At 42.6% G+C, this 11526-nt stretch overlaps 1 protein-coding gene across 1 annotated transcript in view; it reads right to left on the reverse strand.

The window, feature by feature from the left end:
- The window catches only part of rxfp2a (relaxin family peptide receptor 2a), a gene marked incomplete at its 5' end in the record, with an annotated part of 132904 nt that extends 130612 nt beyond the window's left edge, over window positions 1-2292 (reverse strand). Inside the window, one exon of the mRNA XM_079804704.1 lies at window positions 2205-2292. Coding sequence (XP_079660830.1) covers window positions 2205-2292 — 88 coding nt within the window. The remainder of the gene's footprint in view (window positions 1-2204) is intronic.
- Between the last annotated feature and the right edge of the window lie 9234 nt (window positions 2293-11526).

The following is an 11526-nucleotide window of genomic DNA, read 5'->3' on the forward strand; positions in this document are numbered from 1 at the left end:
TCCTGTTTTAAGGATATTTTACTGGCAAATATTGTATTTTTCAAACTGGCCCAAAACATAAGCAATATTACTAGCATCTCACATTTATGAAAAGTCTTATTATCTTCATATAGTGATATAATGATACACCTTCAGTAATATATGACCAGGGGCTTTGATTAAGTCCAAGATACATATGAAATTAAATTGAAGGGAAAATAAGAGCTTCATTTTGTACATATTATTATTTTAAACACATCTCTGTGACCTCAAACAAACACTGTAAAATCAATCTCAAAGTTTTAACAGCAGAAATCGATCTTTAAAAGGGTTTATTTATACACTGCAAATCCCAACAGTACTTTACTTAATTGTAAAAATCTAGTAATCTGTACTATTCACATAATATGCCTTTTTTACTCAAATAACCCAAGTTAAGATAATGGTTTTGAGTGCCATTTTGTCAAGCAAAAAATAAATAAATGATATAGTCTTTTCACTCATTTTCTCCACTTCTGCCATTTTCTTTCTCTGTTTACGTTTGCTAATTTGCCAAAGTCATCTTAAATGTTCAATTGTCAATACAACTGAAGAACTTAACATAAGCTGTTGTAAGTCACCATTATGGAGATCAGTCTCCATCACTTCACCGATATTATTAGAATTATCTTCCTATTGATGCAGCGATGCAACAAGAAATCACAGTTATTTGATTTCAAAGGAAGGGAAGAATATATATATAAACGATACCCTCATGTCACGATTTGTTACATATCCCGTATACTGTACGATATTATTGCGATAGTCCAAGACATATGCCATGATGTTAACAAAAAAATTATTAAAATGCTACAAATGTTGGTGCTGGTATGATAGTTGATCATGCTTGAGTCACACACAGACAATGGCAACGATTAAATGATATTTAAAGTAAATTATCAAGTACTCTCATAACTCTTGTGTAAGTAAAACATACTCTTCTTTGTTTGCATGGCTTTTTTTTAAAGTAAATCTAACTAATTAGATGTTACAGTGTATAGAGGAATAAAATATGCAAATGACCCAATGCACAGGACAATGGTGACACCAGAATAAAACAAAATTATTTTAGAAGAATATGCCTTTACTCTGTCACTGACTAGATATATTTAAAACAGTGTAGGCCACTGTTTACTGTTAAAATAAGACATTTGGCATTAACAGGACACACAAATGTTCCCCCTTTGCATTATTATTATTCAACATTATATCTCACACGGTCATTTTAATATTTGGTGAACTATCCACGATACATTTTGTTGCATTTTTGCATTGCGATATATTGTGACACCCCAAAATATAATACACATGAATATCATCTAACAAAACTATATTTCATGTTCTTTTGAAATTGAATGATCATAAACACCTGTGAAACTTTGATATAATCCCTCTATAATGCTTAGTTGATCATGCTTGAGTCACACACAGACAATGGCAACGATTAAATTATATTTAAAGTAAACTATCAAGTAAAACATAGGCCTACTCTTCTTGTTTTTTAAGGCAATTGTTTGCATGCCTTTTTAAGTGAATCTAAATTATTCGATTTTACAGTGTATTTTGGACTAAAATATGCAAATGAACGAATTTAATAATGAATTAGTCGGCTTCTAAACCAAAACTACCCAAAATACGCACAGCTCTCCAAGCACATTTGCGTTCTATTCGTCCTTTTCACATGCACTTAAAATGCTCGCAGATGTCCATCGCTTATTTTTATTCAATGCTTGGGTTTATGAGCAATGCAACTTTTTTTTAATTTAAAACCTGTGCCATGGACCGCAGTGCGCACAGACGCACCTGAGCTCGGTCTTTGTGTGGAAAGAAGCACCTGAGTGACCGACTGCATCAAACACGTCTTCCAACATTTAGTAGATAAGCAGCGAGAAAAGCCCCAATCTGTGCCACGCTCGGCCCGTGAAGTCAAAGAACGCGTGAAGTTAAACAAGTGAAATATTGCCATGCCAAAGAACAGAGTGTACCGCGAGAAGGGTCAAAAGTTCCTCTGACACTAGTGTTCTTCTCTTCAGAGAACATTGGCTGGAGCCCATTTATGTATAGATTTATAGGCAGACAGCCACTATCATCAGAACATGCTGCGTTCAAATAATGCATAGCATGTTTAAGAGGCGAGTAGTAAAAGTTTGCATGAATTAAAGAAAGAAAAATATGTCACATCTTACCTTCGGTTTCCATCCTGGAGTTTTGAATGAGAAGGAAAATGACTGATAATTCCAGAAGAGTGTTTGAAGGATATTTGAAGGATTTCATGCTGAAGGCTCACAGCGCTCCTCCAAACGCATGACCGACCGGACACTTCGCCCAAACCACACACTATTCCCGGGCGTGTATCGCGTTCGCGGGGATGAGCGGCAGAGCATCGGTGTGTGTGTCGCGCGCTCCCGCGGACTGAGCTCGATTGATTCTGCTCGAGCCGATCTCGCTTATTCATTGAGAATATCGTCACTGACGCGTGCGGGATTATGACGCTTGCGTAGTAAAGCTAGAGGTCGTTGTTTTCATTTGACACTCTTGTGAGAATCAATAATGAGGGACGGGGACACGGGGAACACTTACACCTCGCACAAAAGAGTGAGTAACATCTCATAAATGGGTCAGCATTGCTATTGTAAGGTGGTTTGGTTAAACCCGTAAGCGTTTATTTGCATATGCTCCTCATTCTCCATGGAAACAGAATCTTCTTATTGTCTCTCCTTTCCGGTGCGTCATTATTTTATTTATACATGTAACATACCAAAGTATTTGTCATTGCATGAATAGTGAAACTATTACACTATACATTGCCCAGCAAGCAATTTTGCGTTTAAAAGACGCCTAGCCGTCCAAAAACATCTACAAACAATGCAACATTTGGGCTGTCAGTGAAAATGTAGACGTCCAACCATAGCCCAAGAATAGACTCATCTAGAACATGAACATGTCAAAGAAATAAAACCAACTTTGCTTACAAGATGGAATATTATACATCTCGCAAGTTATTTTGGGGAAATATGTCATGCAACCAAATTCAAAGTTATTTTGGCTAGAAGTGGTTACTCATAGCTGGACTAAACCGATCAGGCATAACATTATAACACTGATGATCTCTGTTAGTGGGTGGGATATATTAGGCAGCAAGTGAACATTTTGTCCTAAGAGTTGATGTGTTAGAAGCAGGAAAAATGGGCAAGCGTACGGATTTGAGCGAGTTTGACAAGGGCCAGATTGTGACGACTAGAGGACTGGGTCAGAGCATCTCCAAAACTGCAGCTCTTGTGGGGTGTTCCCGGTCTGCAGTGGTCAGTCTCTATCAAAAGTGCTCCAAGGAAGGACCAGTGGAGAACCGGCCACAGGGTCATGGAGGACCAGTGGAGAACCGGCCACAGGGTAATGAAGGACCAGTGGAGAACCGGCCACAGGGTCATGGAGGACCAGTGGAGAACCGGCCACAGGGTCATGAAGGACCAGTGGAGAACCAGCCACAGGATCATGGAGGACCAGTGGAGAACCGGCCACAGGGTCATGGAGGACCAGTGGAGAACCGGCCACAGGGTCATGGAGGACCAGTGGAGAACCGGCCACAGGGTCATGGAGGACCAGTGGAGAACCGGCCACAGGATCATGGAGGACCAGTGGAGAACCGGCCACAGGGTCATGGAGGACCAGTGGAGAACCGGCCACAGGGTCATGAAGGACCAGTGGAGAACCGGCCACAGGGTCATGAAGGACCAGTGGAGAACCGGCCACAGGATCATGAAGAACCAGTGGAGAACCGGCCACAGGGTCATGGAGGACCAGTGGAGAACCGGCCACAGGATCATGAAGAACCAGTGGAGAACCGGCCACAGGATCATGAAGGACCAGTGGAGAACCGGCCACAGGGTCATGGAGGACCAGTGGAGAACCGGCCACAGGGTCATGGAGGACCAGTGGAGAACCGGCCACAGGGTCATGGAGGACCAGTGGAGAACCGGCCACAGGGTCATGAAGGACCAGTGGAGAACCGGCCACAGGGTCATGGAGGACCAGTGGAGAACCGGCCACAGGGTCATGAAGGACCAGTGGAGGACCGGCCACAGGGTCATGGAGGACCAGTGGAGAACCGGCCACAGGGTCATGAAGGACCAGTGGAGAACCGGCCACAGGGTCATGGAGGACCAGTGGAGGACCGGCCACAGGGTCATGGAGGACCAGTGGAGAACCAGCCACAGGGTCATGGAGGACCAGTGGAGAACCGGCCACAGGGTCATGGAGGACCAGTGGAGAACCGGCCACAGGGTCATGGAGGACCAGTGGAGAACCGGCCACAGGGTCATGAAGGACCAGTGGAGAACCGGCCACAGGGTCATGAAGGACCAGTGGAGAACCGGCCACAGGGTCATGAAGGACCAGTGGAGAACCGGCCACAGGGTCATGGGCGGCCGAGGCTCATTGATGCCCGTGTGGTCCGATCAAACAGACGAGCTACTGGAGCTCAAACTGCTCCAGAAGTTAATGCTGGTTCTGATAGAAAGGGCTCAGAATACACAGAGCATCTCAGTTTGTTGTGTATGGGGCGGCACAGCCGCTGACCCCTGACCCCGCCCAAAGCACCAACAGTGGCACGAGCATCAGAACTGGACCATGGAGCAATGGAAGAAGGTGGCCTGGTCTGATGATCACGTGTTCTTCTACATCTCGTGGATGGCCGGGTGTGTGTGTGTGGCTCACCTGGGGAACACATGGCACCAGGTGCATTATGGGAAGAAGGCGTGGCGGCGGAGGCAGTGATGCTTTGGGCAATGTTCTGCTGGGAAACCTTGGGTCCTCCATCATGTGGATGTTACTCTGACACGTCTCACCTACCTCAGCATTGTTGAGCCCGTGGCTGTGGCTCTTTTTTTGTTGCATGTTTTGTTTGATACTGAAGCTTAAAGGGTTAGTTCACCCGGAAATGTACATTTAAAGACACTAAAGACATCATTAAAGTAAAACATGTGACTCCATGGGTTTAGATTCAATTTCATGAAGCGACGTGAGTGCTCTGTTTACTCATAAAAATATAATTTACCAAAGTGCGTTTACGCAGCAACATCTGCTCTCCAACACAACACACATGATCGGGAACGAGCGATGGAGGTAATATTTTAGATTAATAAGTCTTACAGGTTTGGAACAAAATGATGGGGAGTAATTAATGACAGATAAAACTTTATTTTCCGTCAGTATGTGAGGAACAATGCCAAGTTACATGAAAGAGAGACAGCGGGTGGCTTTCGGGCATCAAGCAGCGAGGACCAGTGTGTGTGTGTGTGTGTGTGTGTGTGTGTGTGTCAGACTTACTGAAGCTGCTGCAGGCAGATCTTCACTCCGTGTCACTCTTTTTATGCTATCTTTTGCAAACAAAAACAAAAAGGAACATCCTGCTGAAACCAGCCCGAGCTGATGGTAATTGGTTTCCCAGCCTGAGGCCGGCCGCATAAACCACTAAGACTCGTCTTACAAGTTAGTCATCAACTTTTTCTTTAATTTCTTTAAGACAATTGATCTTTTTTTTTTTTTGAGTCAGTTACATAAAAATGTAGATTGGCCTAATTTTGTGTTTGGACTTTCAGTTTGTATTTTGATTTGTTCCTGTGCTCCTTTGTCTGTCTTAATTGGTTCATTTGTCCCAGCTGTGTCTCGTTAATGATCTCGTTTGTCTGCGTATATAAGCCCTTAGTTTCAGTCCAGTCACTGTTTCAGTCCAGTCACTGTTTCAGTCCAGTCACTGTTTCAGTCCAGTCACTGTTTCAGTCCAGTCACTGTTTCAGTCCAGTCACTGTTTCAGTCCAGTCACTGTTTCAGTCCAGTCACTGTTTCAGTCCAGTCACTGTTTCAGTGAACTGGTTCTTTTTGGACAGTTCAAAAAGCCGATTCATAGTTTCACTATGCATTTCTTTTCAAACAGCTCAGTGTCATGTTATATCAAGGAAGCATTCGAATAAAATAATCTGTGTCAATGCATATTGAAACAATCGAATAAAGTTATTTGCGTTAGCGCATTTTGCTGATTATTGCCTTTCACTCATTTATTATCTGGCTTTTTTCATAAGTTGAGGTCAACTTATGACGTTCACGTGGTTTTTACAGTTAAAAACATCATAATGAATAAGTAATAGGCTATTTTCTGCCCTGGTTTTGAGCCTCTCTCATGGAACGCTCTGTTTTTATGGGCGTACCGCACTGAAGAGTTGGAAGTAAACGCCCACTGCTATGATTGGATAAGATTGTCATATTATAATGAGCTTCGGCTCCCCCGTGAGTGCACATGCGGAATTGTTTTGAAAGCGTGTGGGAAAACGGCAACCGATTCGGTCACAGGGCTCGCAAAATATCATTATCAAACAAACACAATGATTTATCTCGCATCAACCCACGATTCATTGGAATGTTATTTTTTATTACTTGGCCCGCCCGATCGGTGGATATAATCGCGAACCGTGCATCACTCTCACACACACACACACAAACACACACACACGCACGCACGCACGCACAAGCCTCACTGCAGAGTCAGACAAATCAGCATGATCAAAACTTCCGCGATTGTATTTTTCTTTCAAATATCAAGTCAAGAGAGTGAACAGCGCACATCAAGAAAGGAATGTTATTTCAAGATAGCTATTTAAGTTATTTCGATATTTAAGATGTTTTGGTAGCCCTTCTGGAAAGCACACAACCCCAGGACATCGGGCTTTGCGAGCCCTGGCCTATACATGTCCGAGTCTAAACCCGAATCGCAATGAACCAACAACACCTCAAATACAAAGGATACTCCGGCCTGTGACAGCGTGATAATGTTCAGTTAGACACGTACACATAATCAATAGATATCAAACGATCTGCAACAATGCAACACTATCACATATAAAAACATGTTTTACTCACATTAGTGTGTTGCTTCATTCATTCATGTAATCTCATCCTGTCTGCAAATCCAGTCTCGTTTACAAACGAATCCGTGGTGAAATGAAGGAACAGACACGCAATGTCTTCCCCACGTGAGCTGAATATTCATAAAAAATAAAGTTCATCCATGCATTCATAATATTGGAATCCGAATGAAGCTTATACAGCTTGATCCGGTTTAGCTCCACGTAAGCCTATGTTATTTATCTATAACATGTCATACACAAATCGATGGGCAGGGCTACAGAATCAGGCTTTCTTCTTCTTCTGTTGAGGCGGTGTTTCACCACACTCTGATGTCACAGGGATGCACATTCACAGATTGATCGTTTTCTGGGCCTGGTGTCAATAAAAGCTTTTCTTTGACTAACAAGGACGTTTTCAGCTCTGAAACTTGCAGGATATTCTTATATTACCATGACCTCTTATATATCAAAAGCTCAAGGGAAAGTTGATTTCTCAATTCATCACCACTTTTATGGTATTTGTGTGGCCACAGTTTCATTCAAGGATCTTTTATGTCGGATACAATTGACCAATATTGAGTAGCCTACATCTTGGATAAGATGCGAAACTAGCGGTTTTGAAAATATCAGCTAAGGTTTTTTTAAGCACTAAATAAAAAAAAACATACGCCGAAACCTGGCAAGTCTGGCAAGTCAGCAACGATTCAGGAGTCTAAGGAGATGACTCGTGAAAATAAGTCAACCACACCCAAAGTTACAAGCGTATGGGGGGATCTACACTAGGTGGCGCTGTTTTGAAACTTCTCAGGCTCCTTCAGGGCATCGTGCTGATGACCCATACCGAGTTCCGTAACAATCCGTTCATGAGTTCATACAATACAGCATTTTAGCACATAATTCAAAATGGCCGACAGCCAAAATGGCCAATATGGTAACTCGGCATGACGTCCTGAATCTAACGAGACCACTTTTAAGATATTTGGATTCAGAACGGTTCAGAAGTTATAAGCAAAAATTTAAATTTTTCGTTTATCTGGACCAAACGCTGCATGTTGCCTCAGGTCATGCTTGTGATGACATGTACCAAGTTTGGTTTGAATACGATAAAGCAATTGCGGATATATAGCCTTAAATGTATTTTTGTAAACGCTACGTAAAATTTGTTTGCGCGTTGTTTGCCAAAAAAAAACTTTTTTGTCGGCATGGTCTGAAGATGATCTGGTTAAATTTTCGTGAAAATCAGACCCTTGGAGGAGTTCATAGACGGTAAAAGAAATGGACACAGCGACCCCATAGACTTCAACGCAGAAAAGTGAAGTCAAGTAGAAGAACTCACTTCCTGATGGCTGATGTACTGCGCAGCCTCAGACTGAGCTTGATGACGTAGATGTGACGTGAGCAGCCTGTCCGACAGTTGTAAGTCTTCTAGTAGTTGTGCAAATCTGAATCCCTGAATCTTGCAGAGACGGAGAGCGTGAGCAGGGCCAACCTTTGGTAAGTATTCTGATTAAATATTTTGTCAGTTTGCATAGTATTTATTTATTTTAAAATGTAACGCCAGTCCGCCATTTTAAGTTTATGCATCCTGTCTATACGGTAATTTCTCTACTGCGCGACAGAGAGTCGCGTGTTTATGACGCAATCAATAGCCTATTTTTACAAAAACGGCTTCTACGGGGCGATAGTGTAAGATACAAGGTAATGGAGCATTTTATACATTGTCGTGTTTCTTTAGAAATATACAATGGACAAATGGAGTATTTAAACGCCTCAGATGTAAAGTAATTTGCTGCCAAAGTGACACCAAAATGAATGGGAGTCAATGGGATGCTAACAGCAGGTGATGGCTTGGTTAGCAAGGGCTGCCTCTATGGAAGGTACGCTTTCCGGGTGCTGGATTACCCCCTTGGAAAAAATAGGTTTCTCGGTTAATTCAAAATGGCTGGAAAATTTACATGACGGAAAATTACGTCAGGGTGCAATCGAATCGGCTTGAGAATTTTATTTCTAGCCCTTATGATGCGTTCACACCAGACATGAATCAAGCGAATAAATCGCGCTATTCGCGCGTAGTTGGACGCTTTTGAGTTTACTCGATTCCTTCGCGCGTGCCATTCACTTCACAACAGACGCAAATTCACGTCATGGGAGGGGCTTCTCTTGTGAAATGGCTGACAGGGATTGGTTTAAAATACAGTGAATAAGCTCAATTTGCCGGCTTTAGCTAGTTTGTAGTCTCAATAGGCTTTGTAGAGCTCAAATTGAGTAAAGAGCGTTTATTACAACTCGTCTGACCTCCTCACTCACTTTCTTCCAAATAAGATCCTTTTTATTCCCGTTTCTATATTCCTGTTTCTATAAAGTATGAAGATGTATCGTACAGCTCCGGGTATCCACATATGATTTTGTCCTCTTTGTTGTCACCCCTAGATATCCATAATAAAGGCTCGATGTCTTACGGAGGAGTCTCTAACATCATCACCGGCGGCCATCTTGTCACAGGCGAGCTTTCTGGTGGACTCTGATGTAAGGTGAGTGATCTGAACACAAATACTCTTATCTCGCTGAAATCTGGACGGATTTACCAACGGTTTGGTTTCTTACAAACGTTATTAACGTGGCTATAATTCTGGATGCTTGAACAAATTATGAATAATTATTCATAAGTGTGCAGTGTAATAACTAGATCTCTGACGTTTATAACAAACCAAACAGTTTGAAAATCGGTAGAAAATTGAGCAAGTTATGGTTATTTAAAAAGTACACACACCATTAAAACACAATGTTAGGAGTGAGCGAGCTGACTGTGACAAGATGGCCGCCAGGTGCAGACGTCCACCTCCATTGGCCAGAAGCGCGGACGAGACATCTAGCCTTTATTATGTATATCTATGGTTGTCACTACTAGAACAAGCTCCTGATTGGTTAACGCGGCGCGAATATCCACCAAAGTTCATATTTTTCAACTCGCAAACGCTCGTCAATTGCTCAATTCGCAAGGAGAAGGAGAAGGAGAAGGAGAAGGAGAAGGAGAAGGAGAAGGAGAAGGAGAAGGAGAAGGAGAAGGAGAAGGAGAAGGAGAAGGAGAAGGAGAAGGAGAAGGAGAAGGAGAAGGAGAAGGAGAAGGAGAAGGAGGAGAACGATTAGTGAACCGGCTCAAAAGAACGATTTGTTCAAGAACCAAACATCACTATTACAAATGTGATATATCAAAAGTATGTCTGACTGCCCCTTGATGAACTGCTAGTGGGTCCAACTATAGATCTTAAAGGGAAATTTCAACCAAAAATGAAAATGTGTGTCATTTATTCACCCTCATGTTGGTCCAAACCTGTATGAGTGTGTTTCTTCTGTTGAACACAGGAGAATATTGAATGTTGGTAAGCAGTATTTTACAGAAACTGACACGATCAGAACTGAGAACATGAACAAAGATGGCAGTATTCAAAACATAAATCAATAGATCGATGCTCACAGGCTTTATTACCAAAAAAGTATTCAGTTTCTAAAAAGGGATAAATCAGTCAAAAGTGAAAGTTCTGCTGGGTAAGAACTCATTACATGTGATCAGATTCCGATCATTAAGTATGTGTAATTAGGGCGACCGGGGACGGTTGTGACACTTTCTGTCTGCTGTAAATATATCTCACAATCACAGATGATGTGAGTTAGTGTCAAACACAGAGTTCTGTTGTTCCACCGCTCCTGAGGTGAGCTGAAACTCTAGCGGATAACACGGAGCGCTCATCGCTCAGATAACAGCCACACTCTCCAGCGTCTGCATAAACACCGGCGAAGAACAGAGAAAAACTGCGGATTTTTATTACAACTTTAAATGTGCTGCAAAACCATTGCCGTGATTGTGTGTGTGGGTGTGTGTGTAAGTGTAGTGTATTCCTGTCAAATAAGGGTTCAGTCTCTGGCTTCCCTCTAACAAATGCTGGGTTAAAAACAACTCCGCGGTTGGGTCGTTTTAACCCAGCGATTGGGTCGTTTTAACCCAGCGATTGGGTCGTTTTAACCCTGCGATTGGGTCGTTTTAACTCAGTGATTGGGTCATTTTAACTCAGCGATTGGGTTGTTTTAACTCAGCGATTGGGTCGTTTTAACCCTGCAATTGGGTCGTTTTAACCCAGCGATTGGGTCGTTTTAACCCAGCGATTGGGTCGTTTTAACCCTGCGATTGGGTCGTTTTAACTCAGTGATTGGGTCATTTTAACTCAGCGATTGGGTAGTTTTAACTCAGCGATTGGGTTGTTTTAACTCAGTGAATGCTTGGGTTGTTTTAACTCAGCGATTGGGTCGTTTTAACTCAGCGGTTTGGTGGTTTTAACCCAGCGATTGGGTCGTTTAACCCTGCGATTGGGTCGTTTTAACTCAGTGATTGGGTCATTTTAACTCAGTGAATGCTTGGGTTGTTTTAACTCAGCGATTGGGTCGTTTTAACTCAGCGGTTTGGTGGTTTTAACTCAGCGGTTTGGTGGTTTTAACTCAGCGGTTGGGTTGTTTTAACTCAGCGGTTGGGTTGTTTTAACTCAGCGGTTTGGTGGTTTTAACTCAGCGGTTTGGTGGTTTTAACTCAGCGGTTTGGTGGTTTTAAATCAGCGGT

The sequence above is a fragment of the Gobio gobio genome, assembly GCF_949357685.1.
Source record: "Gobio gobio genome assembly, chromosome: 22".
Classification (NCBI taxonomy): domain Eukaryota; kingdom Metazoa; phylum Chordata; class Actinopteri; order Cypriniformes; family Gobionidae; genus Gobio; species Gobio gobio.